Source organism: Scylla paramamosain, chromosome 13 (assembly GCF_035594125.1).
Source record: "Scylla paramamosain isolate STU-SP2022 chromosome 13, ASM3559412v1, whole genome shotgun sequence".
In the NCBI taxonomy this organism is placed as follows: Eukaryota; Metazoa; Arthropoda; class Malacostraca; order Decapoda; family Portunidae; genus Scylla; species Scylla paramamosain.
Genome location: NC_087163.1, coordinates 20,349,585 through 20,367,402, shown reverse-complemented (window position 1 = coordinate 20,367,402; position 17,818 = coordinate 20,349,585). Strand labels below are relative to the sequence as shown.

Here is a 17,818-nt window from a genome sequence, read left to right as displayed (position 1 = left end):
GTACATGAATGTCAACATTTCATGGATCAGAGGAGAATCACCTCCTCCATTAACATGCATTCTTATGGGTAGTTATGTTCAAGTTCCTTCAAAGTCATGTCTAAGTCCATTTCATCTCTCTCTCCAGTCTCTAAAGTAACCTTACAATTCTGCACCTTGGTGCTGGGAAGTGCCAATCAAGTCTCTTTAGTCTTATTTAGATATCATGTGTGCCCTTACCTCAGTGTGTTCAATGAAATGTCCAGTGTGAGGGAGTGGTACAGTCACCACATTCTCAAGGGTCTGTTTGCTGGTGATGACAAAGGGCTTGTTTCCAGCCAACAGAGTGTTGTAGTAAGTGTAGGTGGTGAAGTAGGTGTTGGTCTGGTAGATGCCGTCATCACCACCTGCCAGCTGTGTCACCTGTCACCAAGATAATGGAGGTGCTGATGCTACATGCAGTCAAATACCAGTAAGGTAACTAATCACATATTCTAAAAAGTTGAATATTCTTCAGTAATCTTGCAGAAATGTCTGAGAGAGAGGAATACAACAGTCTACAAATGTGCAGGTGCATGGGTGCACAGTGGTCTGCTGGGCATGGTAAAGACCACAGATTACTGTGATAGTCAGCATGCACTACAGGTTGCATGGTCATCTCAGTGCATCTGGTGTCACTGTGTCAGATACAACTGTGTGGCAGCTGAGTGGAATGAAGCATAAGCCAGCTGGGGCTCACTACTGACAGCCCCAACTGCTGCTACTATACTGTGTTACCTGTAAAAAGGACCACTGAGGTTACCTTGGCTGTCACACTGGGGGGAGGGAGAGGAACGTAGAGACTGTGAGTCTGAGTCAACACGTTGGTTATGATCTTTGTGAGTGTCATGTCGCCTGCCCCTGGAACCTGACTCAAATAAGTCACGGTTGTCATATGAGTAAAGGTCAATGGGGACTTGAGCATGTTGTGGGATGAAGTGTACTTGAGCCCAGGGTGAATAGGGGCAGGCAAGGGTGGCGTGACCTGACCCTTGTTTGTGATAAGGTCAGCCACGGACAGCACTGTTCCAAGTAGATTTGTTGGGGACTCCATGTCCATCTCGAAGTTAATCTTATCTTGCAGCATTGCCAGGAGGGAGATGGCATACGGAGAGGATGGGGATGGATGCTTGGTGTAGGAGGAAGGACGAGGCCAACTATCCCCAGTTAAATGCCTGGCTTGTGAGTCTATGTCCTGTTAGTATGGGTTAGTTAAGACATTACCTGCTATCTATTAAGTACTAAAAGGTTGTTAATCAGTTAGTCTTGTTAGTACAGAAGCTGGTGGTAGTGCTACTATTCACTAATTAACTACTGGTATGGGCTAAAATATATGGAAGGAGAATATCAGATAGTCATCAAGTAGTTGTTATGAAGAGCAACATAAGGAGGGACTAGTTGAACTAATGCAAGATCCTGAGAACTAATTGTACACAGCTTTCCAGTTCATCTACAGTGGCCAGATTTTTAAGAAATTACATCTAAGTTCAGAATTTTTGTACTAGACTACTTAAATAAGATGAAAAGTTAATAAAAGGTAAAAAAAAAAAAAAAGAATATGAAAGAAAACTAAGCCCTGTTATAATAAATTAAACTAATGAAATAATATATAGCTAATTCAGCCATCGAACAAGGCCTGTAACAAAATATATTAAAGTAAGTGAAATCTGAAAGAAAAGTCACTGTAATATAAAGAACCAAACTAATCAATAACTAACTAAACCACTGAACCAAGGCAGCAAAAACTCTATGTAGGAACTTACCAAGGGACGCTCGGTTTCAGAGGAGAACAATACCATTTGGTCAGAAAGAGTTGATGGCGGAAGGGTAATTGGTCGGCGGAATTTTTCAAAGTTGTTCGAGATGACCTGGTCTTTGGGCAGTGGCAGGGCAGTCTTGTCGCCTGTAACACACAGAATAACATGAACATTTACAATGTCCCTGGCAAGACTACTTATGAGGGACACAGAAAAAGAAGAAAAAAATAAAAAATAAAAATAAATAAATAAATAAATAAAGATAAAATAAAATAGAATGAAATAAAAAATAATTAATAAATAAAAAAAATAAATGAAATGATTGTGAACTTATTTATGGTTCTCAAATTACAAACTTATATACAAACAAAGTCATGATATGATACAGGCAGTACTATACTACAGTGATGGTGCTCAACACGTTAGTGATTATTATGTTAGAGTAACCACGTGGTGAGAGAGAGTGCCAGTGAGGAGTGCAGTGCTTTAATGGTGTGCTCAAGAAGAGTGGAGGTGGAAGTTAAAGAGTAGAAGTAAGGGTGGGATGCCTTACTGGAAAAAGATAAGAGGGGAGAGACGAAGATGCTTCAGAGAGAGAGAAAGAAGAGATACGGAGGAAGAGAAGAGCTACACTGCTTTCCTCGTGGGTGTGGTGGGCAGATTAAGGGAAAGCAACCCATCATGCCTCTCGACTTCACAATGAGTGGCAGATGTGTCTTCCCTATGACTAATGCTCCCTGAACATTGTCACTGGGCTGCTTCTCCCCGAAACCCACCCACCTCACCCTTACAATGGCGACAGGTGAGGTCCATGCACTTACCGGCAACAATGACCTCGACACCATTACTCATGACTTTAGTGGCAAGGTTGTGTCGGGCGCCGATGCTGAAGCGAGCATTGATGTGCTGCGCCCCGCCCTCGCGCGCCGTCCCCTCGACCTGCTCTGACACGGGCAGGCCAACCACCGCCCGACCCGACCCCTGACCCGACCCTGCATGACCAAAAACGTCTTGCTTTTGCATTCCACCACAACCAAACACAAGCCAGCAATACATGACTCCTCGCCCCACCACAGGCCGCAAACTGACCAGGCATAAATTAACTAGTCAAGAGTGAGTTCAACTGCAGTTTCCGCGTCACACTGTGATAATGAAGTAAATTACTTCAATTAAAACATTACTGTACAGCTCATCAGTCTTTGGCCTCGTGCTGGCAACCCTCGTCAGGTCTAATCTTTTTTCCCGTGAAAAATACCACAGGTATATACATGATTCTGAATGCTTGGCCGGACAAGGGAGCCAATGGGACGGGAATATGCTTAGTGTGTTAGCGATGCAGTGTTGGCAGGAGGGGTGTCCAACAGGTTGGCTCTCTCTCCTGCTCAACACCAAGCTGTCAAATGTTCACAGGCAAGCACATATATCATAGCGTGAGGGGCATCTGGGGTTGTTTTGTGGTGTGTGAAGCTCATCTTGAACAAGTGATATGTATGTTCGGGGGTAACTTAAAGAAGACACACATCCGTGAATCGCCCATCACCCACAGGTACACTTGGCTGCCACGTGCACCTCGCCAGCTTCAAGGTACACCAATGAGGGGGAGCCTCTGTGTTGTTGCCTAAAGGTTTCCGAGTCTCACCATCATGCTGACATCGTTCATTAAGGTTCATGAATCAGTATAAGTGATGATAAATTGTAGGGTTATTACCCTACAATTTATCATCACTTATACTGATTCATACTCTTTATATGTATCAACAAACTATGATATTCATTCTTAAATCATTACCCTAATACTTACTAAAGTTACGATGAAATTCAACCAAACACGATCATAAGTGTGCGATTTTATATCCCTGTATAGTTGTATATCAGTGCAACAGTGTGGTGTGGTATGGTGTGAATAAACATGATGCTACAGTTAGAATTAAGAGGTAGGGTGTACTGGTGAATAGACAATCAACATACCTGAGTCCACGACAGGTGATTCTGGGAAGAAGCCAAATGCTGCAGAGAGAAAAAAAAAAAAAAAAAAAAAGAGTTAATAAACTGGTAATCATTTTGTCGTCCATCACATACCTGCCGCTGATACTGTTACTTCCCACTCTTCCAGTCTCCTACTACCTCTCCACATACCTGACATTACTCCAAATCTGCCACCCTCCCAACCACATGTTATACCTCCAAACACCTGCCATCTCTCCAAATATCTATCACCCTTCCAGACACTGATATCCTTCCAAATACTCGACAGCACTGAGAGGTTTGGCAACTTTTCTCACACTTAACGTCTCAGCACTTACCTTGTAGCCTCACACACTGTAAGTCAATGTTTGTACAGTTGCTGATTAGTGACACACGAAAAAGTTACTTTGTCTGATGTCACACCAAATCGGCCTGACATCAAACCTAAATACATGCATACACAAGCAAATACATACATAAAATAAAAAATACACATTTTCAGACATGCAACAAAACAAGGGTTAATAGGGAAAATGTCAGACGAAACCTTGTTCAAGCTGGACAAGGTGACTTGCAGCATGGGGAACGTGCTGCCCCAGCTGGAATGTAAGCTGATGAGTGAGTACCAAGCAGACCAGTTAGTTAGGGCATAGAACAAGAAAGGCTGTAATACAATGCCTACATTGAAAGCAAACAAAGGGCAAAGAGACAGGCTATTGAAGGGAGGCGTGTTATAACCTCACTCTATGTGATTAGTAGACCAAGAATCGATTGTTAGTGCGCCTGCGGGTGTTTGAGGTCCTAGAGAGGTTTGTTTCAGATGAGTCCCTTCCTGAAGCGAGGGATTTAATCCCAGGGAAGCAGGCAGGACACTGGACTCAGACCTCTATCATGGAATCCTCAATACGCCGGGCCCAGGCGTAGGGATGAGTTGGGGCTCTACCATAGCTAGAAGGCATGTCACCAAAGGGTGACGGCCAATGATGCAACTTACCCAGGGAGGTCTTTGGCTGGGCTGGTGCGGTGGGGGAGGTAATCTCGGGCAGAGGGTCGACCACCACAGGGGTTTGAATATCATCCCCAGGTGGAGAGGAGGGTTCAAGGGAAGGCGGTAGGGCAGAGGGGGATGGCAGCGCCGTGGGTGTAGTGGGTGAGGGCTCAACGTTGAAGAAAGGCAAAGTGACAGAAGGGGTGATGAGGGAGGAGGTCGTGAAAGTGAGGGTCAAGAAGTGCTCTCCTCTCAGGATGGGCAACAGCGTAGTGGTGGCAAACGTGGTATACACTAAGCCGGCAGGTGGGACAGCAGGTTCCTCTGTCTGAGTGGGATCAGAGGGGCTGGGATCGGGTTCACGTGTGATAGTTGGCGAGGGTAATTCCGTGGATGTTCGGTCGCCCTTCAGGAGGTCAAGGAAGTCAAAGGCGCTGGTGGTAGTCTCAATCTGTGTTGGCCTCGTGAATCTTGGCCTTGACTCAGGAAGGGCAGGCTGAAGCGGGAGTTCAGGCGAGACTTGAACTTTGGGCTGTGGAGGCTTGGCATCAAGCTGTGGTGGTTCTTGTTCTGGGACTAGCAGCCCAGGGCTCTCTTCATCATAATGATAGTAGTCGTCCTCATAGTAGTCGTCATATAAATACTCTTCCTCGGCTGGCTGCTCAAGAATCTCCACTGGTGGTGCTTCAGAAGGTTCAGTTGTTGGCTGAGCCTCTGTAGGTTCAGTTGTTGGTGCAGGAGGATGTGTGAACCGCAGCCGTGGTTCCGTGGCAGGTGCGTTTTCTTCTGCTGCTTGCTGCTTTATGAAGGGTCGCGATGGCCGTTCGAAGCTTGGTCGGCGGATAATTGGAATGTCATCCCTCCGAATTGACTTCCTGGGTGGCCTGGTTGGGCGGACAGGAGTAGGAGCAGGTGTTGGGGGTGGCTTGGGGGTCGTAATTTCCTCTGCTTCCTCTGTGACAACTGGTTCTTCTGATGGAGTCAAACTGAAGCTATCATCCTCAAGAGGAGGAGGTGCAGGACTGGTTGATTCCTGGGGAGAGTGGAATTCAGATTCTGTGGTTGGTCCCTCCGTGGGAAGAGGCAAGTCATCCTCATAATAATCATAGTAGTCAGGTTGTTCTGGGTCATCCACTGGCGGAGGTTCTGTAACAGATTCTTGTGGTTCTCTTAATCCCAAGAAATCCTCAGGGATGGACTGTGTGTGCGAAGGAGTGGGTTCATGGGTAGAAGAGAGGGTGTGGGTGGGCTCATGGACAGGGGTGATGGCATGGGCTGGTCTGTTTACTTGGGCACGAGTTGGAGTGGACCCACGGACTGGGGTGAGAGTCCGGGAAGGCCCACGGGCTGGGGTGAGAATCTGGGTGGACCCACGTGCTGGGGTGAGAATCTGAGTAGGCCCACGGGCTGAGGTGAGAATCTGAGTAGGCCCACGTGCTGAGGTGAGAATCTGAGTAGGCCCACGGGCTGAGGTGAGAATCTGAGTAGGTCCATGGGCTGCGGTGAGAACCTGAGTGGGCCCATGGGGTGGAGTGAGAATCTGAGTAGGCCCACGGGGTGGAGAGCGGATAGGTGAGGAAACATGGGTGTGGGCACTTACAGGCCTATTGATGGAAGGTCTGACAGGTCGTCGTTTAGTTACTGTGACCTTCACTTTCTGGCGTGGAATACTGAATCTCACGGTGCCTCGGCCATTATTCCTGACACCTGCTCGTGAAGGAGTTGGCCTTTCAGAAGCTGCTGTGACATCTTGTGGAGTCAAGGGAGTGATATCTGCAGTTTGTCCCCTTGTTATCTGGCTACGTTCCTGTGTGGTCTTAAAACTGCTGGTGGTGATGAAAGGTGTGTCAGTAGGCAGCACAATGTCTTCTGCAGCTAAGGAGGACTGCAGGATGCTGGGAGCAGAAGATGGAGGATGAGGAGCCTCCGTTGTTCGGGGAGTCTGTGCATTTTCCTTAATAGCCTCTGGAGTTAAGTTGACAAGAGTTGCTGAGGAGAGGAAGATCTGCGTTGTGAGAGAATTGTGGATTCGTTCTCCAAGAGTAGCCAAGCTGCTTCCTGTTTCTAGTGTGTACAGACCACTGGCTGCCATCCCAGTCTGGAAGGTGGGAAGCACAGAGACTGCTGTTGGTTCTACCTCGTTGGACACTGTCACCTCTCGCATAGACTCTGATACAAGTTTCCCACCGTCATAGAGGGTGTACAGGTATGAGTAAATCGTGTAGTAGGTATTGACAGTTGCCACAAGGGGTCGTAAAGGACTAGCTACAACAGTGGGTTGAGGTAGGCGACGGGTGACCACAATGCGGCGCCGTCCTCCAGACAGCATTGTTGTTTTGTCAGCTTCAATAGTCGTAGTGGGCTGGATAACCCTTCGGCTGGTCACAGTAACCCGCATACGGCGGCGCTTACCCGGTTGCCCTGCCACTTCCTCCTCACGGTCCAGCTCTTCAATTTCCGTCACCTCATGCGTTGGTATGATAGCTTCACCATCTACAGAAGGATTTAGCTTTTGGAAATCCTCAATTAGATGTTCTCTTTCGATCTGCAATTGTAGAGGTTCCACTGATGTGACCCCCACTGTCGCTCTGGTTGGGGTTTCCTCCAGCTGGTTGACTGGGCGGCGACGCGTCACTACTGTTCGTACACGATCATTAGGGCTTTGACCTATTGGTCGCTTCCTAGTCAGTACAATGCGACGCGGCCTCTGCAGTTCTGGTAACTCATCCTCCAGACGAGCCAAGTCAACATTACTTCCACCAAGCAGAAGAGAATCAGGCTCACTTGTAAAATCTGGATCAGGCATACGGTGCCGGATTATGGGTCCAAAAGGTGGCGGTGGCTCTGTGAAAACTGGATCAGGAACAGGACGCGGCCTACCTGGCAAAATTGCATCATCGAGGGTGAATTTCTCTTGTACAGACGGTGTGTCTTCCTCATCTTGCAGAGTTTTGGTAAAGTCATCAAAACGCAAGTTACCTTTAGTCACCAACTGAGTGAGGGTTTCCTCAGAGCTCTGAACAAACTCTTGACCGGCTCCATTAATAAGTGTGGTATAGTAAGTGAAAGTAGTATAGTAGGTAGTGGGTGCCTGCACCTGTTGAAGAATATTACCTGCCACCTCTAACTCCTCCAACTCAGATTGCTTGTCATCACCACCTGTTACAGCTTGCTGGAGTGTCCCGTCCTCGATTTTACGAGCCTTGGGTGCCCCAGTGTTGCCCCGTTGTGCGCTCCGGACATTCCGCTTGAGTGGGGCAAACTCAGCGGGGCCCACCCATAAAAAAGGCGAAGTTCTGAAGGAGTGAGTGCCATTACTAACTGGTCGTATAGACTGATAGTATTCTTGAGCAAGATCACCAAATACTGAGTCCAAGGGTGGAGTTACTTTTTTGATGCCACTGACATCAACCTCATTCATAGCAGACATTATGAACCAATCCATATCGTCCTTAGAGTATGTATCAGGAAGCTGGAACAAACCTTTATCAGTCTCAATAAAGTGTGGTAAGACAGTGGCTTCCACCTCCCTCGTCTTGTCAGAGCCACGTTTCTTACGAGTGGCCTGTCCAGATAAAACAACAGTGGATAGCACAGTAGAGAACTCTCCTGGCCGTCGCCCAGACACATACATAGTCACCACCGAAGTTTCTGCCAGTGGTGGAGTGGGGGATGGCAGCTTCTTATTTACTAATTGTTTTACAACATTTTCCTTGTTTTGTTTTTGCTGCTGCTTTATCAGTTGTTCTAACAGAAGTGCATCAGTCTTAGTGGGCTGCACAGCTGGTTCTCTTGATGGCCTATTCTGTGCAGTCTGCTGCTGCAGCTGTCCCTGAAGTAGGAGTGGCAGCAACTGATTGATGGGATTTGGGTTACCAAAGGGGAGACCTGCTGCTGGAGCAAGAACAGTCTGTGTGGTAAGCTCCGTTGCTGTAATCACCTCCACCTCAGATTCTACAAGAGTGGTGTGGACAGGCCTGCCGCGGAAAATTATAGGAATGGCAGTGGATTTCACATTAGTGACTGTGGTAACATAAGTGCTTGTGTGGACAATGTGACTGGTAGCCTGCTGCCCAAAGGGTAGGAAGGGGTTTTGCTGCTGTTGTTGCTGACCCAAGAGCAGCTGAAGCAGCTGCTGAATTTCACTTCCTTGCTTAGTTTGAGTGACGGTTATAACATTAAAAGCAGTAGAGGAAATAGATACAGGAACTGAGGTACGGCGGGTACCAACAAAAGTATTAGTGTGGGTGACACTAACGGTGTCTACAGGATCCACCACGTAGTTAGTGATCTCGTTTCCATTCTCTACACTGCTTAACACAAGGCGGATGGTGCCATCAATTTCTGTCTGAGTGATTTGGTCAGGCTGAATAACTTCAGTTTGATAAGAGGCAGTGATGACCTCCTTAAAGATTGTATTGCCATCCTCTACCAGAGGAATGGTGGCCTTCACTGGTATCTCACGTGTCACTGTCAATTCATCCTGAATCAGAAAGCCGCCATCATCACTGGGGAAAATAGGAGGGGGCTCAGTGGTAATTGGGGGCGACGGTCGATTGCGGAACTCCTTGATGGGATTAGAGCTTGTGGCAGGGGGCCTTCGCCGGTTTTCATTAGTATTAGCATTGGTGTTTGTGTTTCTTCTGAGTGTTGGTCTTCTGATGGGGGTTGAAGGAGTACGAGGAGGAGTGAATTTGGAAGATGCTCGGAAATTGTTGTCAGTGGAAGGCCTCCTGAAGCCCCGGCCACGAATATTTCCTAGTGGCACAGAGTCCCGAGTTCTGGATGTTGCACGGGGTCTGCTGGGGACGGAGGTTCGGCTAGTTTTCTGACGAGCAGGTGGAGTCTCTTCATTTGTTTTTGGAGGGGCAGGGGTGGCTCCAGGACGTCGCCCTTGGGGTGCGGGGGCAGGGGTAACTGCTACATTACCTCGTACTCGGGGAGGTCTCGAGGCCCCTCTGAGAGTGAACTGCTGATTTCCATCTTCTTTCTGGACAGGGGTAGCTGCTGGTCGAGGTCTAGCAAGTCTGGAAAACCTCGATGGTGAACTTGGAGGAGGGATAGGTAATGTGTCTCTGGATCGCCCTCTGGTGGTCCTCGTGTTGGCACGTGAGTTAGTTCGCATTCCAAAGTTGGCTGCCTGACGCTTCTTCCTGAGAAGAATCTCTTCCTCATCCAAGGGCTCTCCACTAGGATCAGCATAAAAAGGTTCTACTTCAGAGGCCTCATTATCAAGGTCCTTCCTGAAAGGATGTCTGCGAGCAAAGAGCTTGGAAAGATCAGGCCTACTCTGCCGAATGCGATTACGTCTACGTTCCTCAGGGCTCAAGCGATTCAGGCGGAAGCCTTGTGCAGGACGCGGTGTAGTGGTTTCTCTCTTTTTGCCCACAGCATCCTCAGGATTATTTGCAATAGTTTTTTTGGGTGCTGGAGAGAAGCGACTGGGTGTGTTAGTTCTACTTGTGGGAGCAGAATCAGGGCGACGATTTATGAAAGAATGCGGCACTGATGACCTGCTTCCAGGTTCCTTGGATGAATCTTTCTGTCTGGAACGAAAACTGAAAGGACGGAAGGTCACATCAGAAGCACCAGTTTCCACAAATTCCTCTTCCAGTTCAGGTTCATCCACTATTGGCTCGTCCTCAAATAACTTCAGGTCAGAAATGGGAGCAGCAGTGGTGGCCACCGTGGGGAACACAGAAGTTGGTCTGACAGTTTTAGTGCTTCCTGGGAACACCGAAGACCGCGTGCTGCCAAACCTGAACCTTCCAGGACTGCTGGTGCCAGGGAAGGCCCCTGGACTACTGGCACCGAATCGGAACCCTGGAGAATTACCCCTAACACTTGTTGGACCAAAGAGGCCAGGGCGGGAAGACCCTCTCGTACCACCTGGCTTAGATGTTTGGAAGCGGAAGCGAACAGAGGATGGAGCAACAGAGGCATGGCTGGTAGGGGTAGTGGCAGTGGTGGCGGCGGTCGGTAGGAACCCAAACCGGAATGGACGGTTAGCTGAAGTGGTGGTGGTGGTGGTAGTGGTGGTGGTTGTGGTGGTAGTGGTGGCGGTGGTGGCGGTGGTGACAGTGGCTTCATCGGCCTCGGTGGTATCAGTAGGAATGGCAATATTAGCAGGCGCAGGATCATCCTTAGTGACAGCAGGAGAGCGGAAGTTTGTGCGCCTCAAGAAGGGTAGGATGTCAGGTCGTCGACGGAAGCCTGAAGGACGCACTGGGAACTGGTTACGGCTTGTTGGCTTAGACTTGGGTTTTGAGTTTGTTGCAGGAGAGGCCTCCACAGGCTCTTCTGTGGTTGTTTCAGATGGCAAAGTTTGGGTGGCAACATTCAGTGGTGTGGTGGCTGTGGGCTCGTCCTGTAGTGAGGATTCCAGTGTTGGTGTGGCAAAAAGTACTGGTGGGGTGAAGGGTTCTACAACATCCTCCAAATTAACAGGACTGATCGGATCGAGAGTGGCCAGCGTCAATTGTTCTGTAGTGGTCGTGGGAAGGAGGAGGAAAGGAATCGTTGCAGGGGCATCTTCAGGCACGTCCTCAGCATTGGGAGGAACCACTATGCTAGTTGTGGATTGAATCTGTGCATACAGTCCATCCACTACAGTGCCAATGATGTTTGTGGAGAAGATAGTTGTAGTTCCATCCACTACTGTGCTTCCTCTTATAGTGGACAGAAGTCCTGTTGACTTGGTTTTGGTGGGAGATTCTGGATGAGTCACTTCTGTTGACAAAGTTCCAAAGCCAAAAATATCTAGTGGCAAAGTTGCCTCTGATTGTGAAGTAGTTATTTCATCAAAGCTGAAGAGGTCTGGTGGCAAAGTAGCCTTAGATGTAGAGGTGGTTGTGGTATCACCAAAGCCAAACACATTATCCAGGGTGACAAGCGGTCTGGCAGAATCCTCCAACGTCACTCCATTAGGCAAGACAGATGAGGAGACTACATTGGTGATGGTCTCAAGGCGACTGTTAACGATGGTCTTGTCCCCTACATAGGTGGAAGTGTAGTAGGTGTAGGTGGTGTAGAAGGTAGTAACCTGTGGTGTAGGAGTCACGGCAGTGATAGTGGCAGTGGTTGCTGCAGGGGAAGGAGTGGAAGAGGGAGAAGCATCAATCACTGGGATAAGGTCTCCATGTGATACAGGAGTGGCAGTCTCCTTGACAGCAGGAGTGACAATATTAGAGAGAGTCTTCTCTGAGCTCGTGGAGATGGTGGATGTTCCCTTGAAGAAGGTGGTCCAGAAAGTGTAGGTGGTGTAATACGTGACGGGGTATGTGGGCACCACAGGTGTGAGGGTTTGGTGCTGATCATGGTCACTGGGATCCGTTACTATATTTGTAAGCGTCTCAAGGCTACTCACGATAGATGAGGTGCCAGCACGGTAGTACGTGGTGAAGTATGTGTAAGTTGTGTAGTAAGTGCGTGGGTAGAATGCCACATTCACCTCATCCTCAGGGTTTAAGGAAGATTCCAGAGCTGCTTTAGGTCCTTCTGTCACATCTTGTCCTGACGAATCTGTGGAGGACTCTGACATGCTTTCAGACATTGACTCTGTAATGGGGATTGGTTCGTCCACGGTGACAGCTTCCACCACAGCCAGATCTTCCTGTCCAGCTGGATCCTCTGTGGTGTCTTCAGTGATTTCAGGAAGGGCAGTAGTGGTTGAAATTGTGGTTGCAAGAAGAGGCTTTACAGGGGCCACGCTCAATGTTGGGGTGATAAAGGAGGGACTCAGGGAAGAAGTAGTGGTGGTGGTGGTGGTGGTGGCAGCATCGGTAGTGGTAGTGGTGGTGGTGGCGGCAATGATGGTGGTGGTGGCGGTGGTGGCGGTGGTGGTGGTGGTGGTGGTGGTGTCATGAGCGTCCTTTGTCAGTATCTCGATTCTGCTCGAGACCTGAGAGGAGCCGTCAAGAAAGAGGGTGGTATAGAAGGTGTGGGTGATGAGGTGAGTATCAGATGCTTGAGTTGGCTTCAGTTCCTCATCAGTAGGTGTTGGATCTGTCGTGGAGTCCTGATTCCCAAAGAAAGGGAGGAAGATGGAAGAGGTTTCGTACCGAGTAGATACAGAGGTGGTGCCACCAGAGAAGTAGGTGGTGTAGTACGTCAGGGTGGTGAACATTCCGTCAGATTCCTCAGGTGGTTGTGGTGTTGCAGGCTCAAATTCCTCAATGGTAGGTTTTTCGTTCACAGTGTCTATGATCAGCTGCTGATCAGCGTTAGAACCAACAGACCTCCCCAGAGCGTTATCGAGAACATCATCCAAGGGTCCAAGCTCGGTGGTGAAGCCCTCATAGTCGTAGTCATAATTGTCGTTGGACTCCGTGGTTAGTTCTGGCGCCTGAGGACCAAGTGTGGCTGCAACAGGCTGCACAGCAGGAGTTACCTGCAAAGCTGGACTCGCTGAGCGAGAAACCAAATAGAAGATACTGGAGGTGCTCTGCACAATCTGTGCATACTGGCCCTGGATGTATGTGCCATATACGTAAGTTGTCAGCAAGGTTGTCATATCGTTACGAACAATGGTTCCACCAATGGACGACACCAGCCCCGTTGGATACAGGTCAATAGTATTGAACCTGCGCGTGGATATGGTAGAGAAAACATTAGATGGGATCTCTTCTTCTATGGCTTCTTCATTGCCAGCCTTCACAGAAGTTCCTTCACTCTGTGTCACCAGCCGAGTCTCCATCTGTGACTCTTTGGTGCTGTGTTGTACGGACGGCTGTAAACTGAAAGCTTCCGTGGGTGAGCTTGGGATGACGTCCTCCTCAGGATGCCTAGAGGGGGCGAGGCGTGGGGCCAAGGTGGTTGGGGAGGCAGGAGTCTTTACAGGTGATGGGCTGAATGTGGTTGTGGGCTGTGCCTCTTTCGTTTTGGATACAGAGGGTTTGAGGATTTTACTTGGGGTGTCTGAACGTGGAGTGAACACCACCACAGTGTTAGCAATGGTAGTAACAAAGTCAGCAAAACCCACGTAGGTGACAGTGGGGAGATCTGAGTCCTCGCCGCCTCGTTCCAAGTTAAATCTTGCTCGAATATCAGATACAGACTTGGCCTCACGTTGGTTTGTCTCTTGGTGCTTTTCACTAACGCTCTTCTCAACAGAAGTTTCTGTGGTCCTTCTTCCATTTTTGCTGAAAGCAACTACTTGCTCCAGAGGCTGGTTGGACTGACCAACGGTGTAAGTTGGAAGGTTAATCTCCAGTGGCTTAGATGGACGAAGATCGGCAATGATCTCCCCGCCTGAGATCCGAGCCTTGCGGGCGCGCAGCAAAGTGCCCTCGATTTCGTTATCCACATCATGGGTGACGCCGAGATTGTCAACCATGGTAAGCAAAGTGACTTCTTCAGCAGGCTGCACTGCAGAGGGCTGCAGCATGACTGTATTGGACACGGGCCTGTTGATGGTGACGGTCAGCATGCTAGTTTCGCCAGACTCGCTCTTTGTTCCCTCCATATCAATGCCTTCCGATCCCTCAATGAAGACGCCACCCATCACGCTTCCGTCCACCATGCCCTCACCCATCAGGAGGTCTGGCGCAACTGTGGACTCTATGGTTTGCGTCTTAGAGGGCATAATGACGTGCAGATCTTTGTCCATGTCCACCATGATCTTAGTCATGTCTCCGCTCTTCCGCACAACCACTTCAGTGTGAGTCTTGGTGATGGGCTCCGGGGCTGCTATTCCTGGAACAGGTGGCAGGACGGTCTTCCCAAAGAAGAAGAGATAAGTGCGTAAGTCCTTGACATAGGAGCCAGTGAATACGCTGAAGGTAGTGGGGTGGATGGGGCCATTCTTAATGAACTTGCCCTTTGTTCCCACTAGAGTCACCACCTCGTCTGCTACAGAGCTGGGGCTGAGCTCCGAGTCCTTTAAGCTCACCTGCAGGTGTGCCCGTGAGTGGCCTCCTGAGGCCTGGCTAAAGAAGGTGCCCTGCACAGGGATGCTGAGGGGTGCTGTGGGGCGGGAGAAAGGGCGTGAGTGGACGTCAGTCATTGTCTCTATCATCTGAGCATAAGTTCCGTCAATGTGTGTGCGTAAGTATCGTGTGGTGTAGAATGTAGTTGCTGCATCAGTCACACGAGTGTTGAGTTGGGAGGAGACCAGACCTTCAGGCTGGCCTCCCCAGAGACTGGTCGGGAGGGCATAGAACACCCTGGAGGAGGTCGAGGTCAGCTTGGTGTAGTGTCCGTCACGGTGCGTTGCGCTGACTAGAGTTAAGTACTCGGAGGTGGTGCCAGAGTTGATGAAGGTGTTGACGGTGGAGGTAAGGAGGCCTGTGGGGTGACTGCTCCCAGCCACCAGGCGCTTCACGCGCTCCACAGGTCGTTGGTCTGTATCAGTGGTGGGGTGGTGGTGCGTCAGTGAAAGGTTGGTGGAAGTGGTGATTTGGCAGGGGATGTGGTTGAAGTAGTGATGGTCGTGAAAAGAGGGCTAGAGGGAGTGTTAGGTAATGTACCTAAAGGTCAAGTCATTTACTCATAACGCATCTCATTTACTCATTAGGCCGATGAAAATGACAGGATGAAGAAGACGTGTGTGTGTGTGTGTGTGTGTGTGTGTGTGTGTGTGTGTGTGTGTGTGTGTGTGTGTGTGTGTGTGTGTGTGTGTGTGTGTGTGTGTGTGTGTGTGTGTGTGTGTGTGTGTGTGTGTGTGTGTGTGTGTGTGTGTGTGTGTGTGTGTGTGTGTGTGTGTGTGTGTGTGTGTGTGTAGACTGAGATGAAGGACAGATGAACAAGTAGAAATTATCTAACCTGACCTGCCCAGAGCTGTGACTTTGAAGATTCTGAACAGGTCAATAGCAGGTCATTAAAGTAACAAAGCATAAAAAATAGATAACTAAACAGGCAACTAATATGGTATGTTCTTTGCAACACTGGCACAGAAAGAGTCTACTTTTATTTTACTGATTCACAAGACCTTTTTTTCGAATATAAAGACATGAATAATGCAATAATGAATAATTCACTGCCTCTAAGGAAATAATGTTTGCCGAAAAATGAAAGGAAATAAACTCTAACAACTTCCACATTTTTCACTGATCAGGTTAAACTCGTGTAATTCTTATAAAATGCATAATTAGATTAATTTACAAAAGTAGCTATATTGAAATGATATCATCTACAAAATTCCTATAGCTGCCTGTTTGATTTAGGTGAATTTCGTCCGTCAATCAGTAAGTGTACAGTCGCTCTAGTCTAAGATTTCTTGTCAGTCTGTCATGTCCAGTCAGCAAGTCAGCACTGGGTCATTAACACAAGTGAAAAATAGACCACTGACAAAAAAAGAAAAAAGAAAAAAAATTGAAGAGAAAATAGTGAAAACAGTGATTGAAACTGATCATCGTGCACAATAACAGTTTTTTCGTCAAGGAGAAAAATGCAAAAATAAAAACACAAAAAGACTGTAAAAAACTGAGAACGACAGAGAACAGCTTAAGTTTGACAAAGACTTCGACGGAACTTAGAAATTAATTGAAATACATAAAAATACAATGAGAGAGAGAGAGAGAGAGAGAGAGAGAGAGAGAGAGAGAGAGAGAGAGAGAGAGAGAGAGAGAGAGAGAGAGAGAGAGAGAGCGTAAACAACGAAATACAGAATACAAGATCACAAGTTTAAGTATGAAAAATCAAGAAAAGATAAAGAAATGAAAACATGATAAAGTGAAGAGGGAAGGAAGGGAGAGATAAGAAAGAAGTGACAAGAGCTGAGAGCATTACCTCCTTCATCTGCTTGCCTCTTCCGCCTCCTGCGTCTCAGCTCCTGCTCCTCGGACGCCTCAGGAGGACATATGTAGCTGCTCTTATCAATGGTCACTGTGGAGACATAACAAGGATACTTAGACATCTTAACCTTTTCACTGTTATGGTCATCCGCTAACAACCAAAAGTGTGAAAAAAACTTTGCAAGGACAGAACGAGAGAGAAAAACGAAAGAATACCAAGTTAATTTTGTTTCTTCGGGGCTGGAGGACTATTTAAGAGACAAGTACAAGAATAAGAGTCGATAAATTTACAGACAATCATGGAAAAAATCGTATAGCAGTGAAAGGGCCAAGGACACATATTATGTAAAAAGACACTAGGAAATTCCGATTGACGCGTGTGTGAAGATACATAAAATTAGCATTTGTAACAGGTATAAACTTTTATAAACTTAATACTAATACAGCAAAAGTATATTTCAGGTGAGTGGTAATGGAGGAGTGTGACATTACAGTACAGGTGAGAAATTGTATAATGATGCCGCGGTGGCGCTCTGAGACAGGTGTGGATTCGTGAACATGTGTAGCATTGTCAAAGGTGTGTGGTATGGTGGTACAGGTACAGGGATGAGGAGGAGCTCAGGGTAGGTTGAAAGGAGCTGTGAGAGGGATTAGAGAAGAGAATGTGAGTAAGCTGGACGAGGAAATGGTGCTGTGCTTGGAGTGAAGTGCAGGGATGTGGGACTTACATTCATCAGACCCCTCAATGCAGTCTACGTAGCCGTCTCCCACCAAAGAGGACGGGATGCAGCGAGGGAAGCCACACAGACACTCATGCTGCCACTCCTCGCAGTCTGTGGGAGTAAAAGACAGTCAGGGGGTGTTGAGAGAGAGACCTGACGGAGACACGCAGAAGGATAATAAAGCAAAGGGGTTATGAAGGGTTGTGGGGATGAAAGGTATGGAAGGTGATCAAAGAGTTAAGATTTGAAGGTGGTGAAGGATGATGAGGTGACTGAAGGGTGCGGAGAACAATGCAGGGTGAGGATGTGAAGGTTAGACAGGCAGACCAGGGATGAGGAATAGTTCAGGGTAGGGTGACAGGGTGAGAGAAACTGGGAAAGGATAAAAGGCAGGAATACGAGTAAGATGGGTGAGAAAATGGTACTGTACATGGAGTGAGGGAGTGCAGGGATGAGGGATCAAGTAAGGTGGCCCAAGAGTGAGGCTGTGAGTGTTGAGAGGAGGAGAAAGAGAAGAGTGAAAGAGAACTGAGGAAATAAAAGAAATATATAAGCAAATAATCATGACTTGGAAGAAACCACATTCTCTCTCTCTCTCTCTCTCTCTCTCTCTCTCTCTCTCTCTCTCTCTCTCTC

The 17,818-nt window shown here is 48.0% G+C and overlaps 1 protein-coding gene across 4 annotated transcripts in view; it reads right to left on the bottom strand.

The window, feature by feature from the left end:
* The window catches only part of LOC135106478 (uncharacterized), a 107,610-nt gene that overhangs the window by 9,684 nt on the left and 80,108 nt on the right, over window positions 1–17,818 (bottom strand). For 2 of the 4 annotated variants that reach the window (XM_064015510.1, XM_064015511.1), the window contains exons 4-10: window positions 17,189–17,293; window positions 16,456–16,551; window positions 4,735–14,691; window positions 3,744–3,782; window positions 2,597–2,767; window positions 1,782–1,921; window positions 220–402 (exon numbers count right to left, since the gene is read on the bottom strand). In XM_064015510.1, coding sequence (XP_063871580.1) covers window positions 220–402; window positions 1,782–1,921; window positions 2,597–2,767; window positions 3,744–3,782; window positions 4,735–14,691; window positions 16,456–16,551; window positions 17,189–17,293 — 10,691 coding nt within the window. The remainder of the gene's footprint in view (window positions 1–219; window positions 403–1,781; window positions 1,922–2,596; window positions 2,768–3,743; window positions 3,783–4,734; window positions 14,692–16,455; window positions 16,552–17,188; window positions 17,294–17,818) is intronic. The other 2 variants (XM_064015512.1, XM_064015513.1) reach the window with 2 other exon arrangements.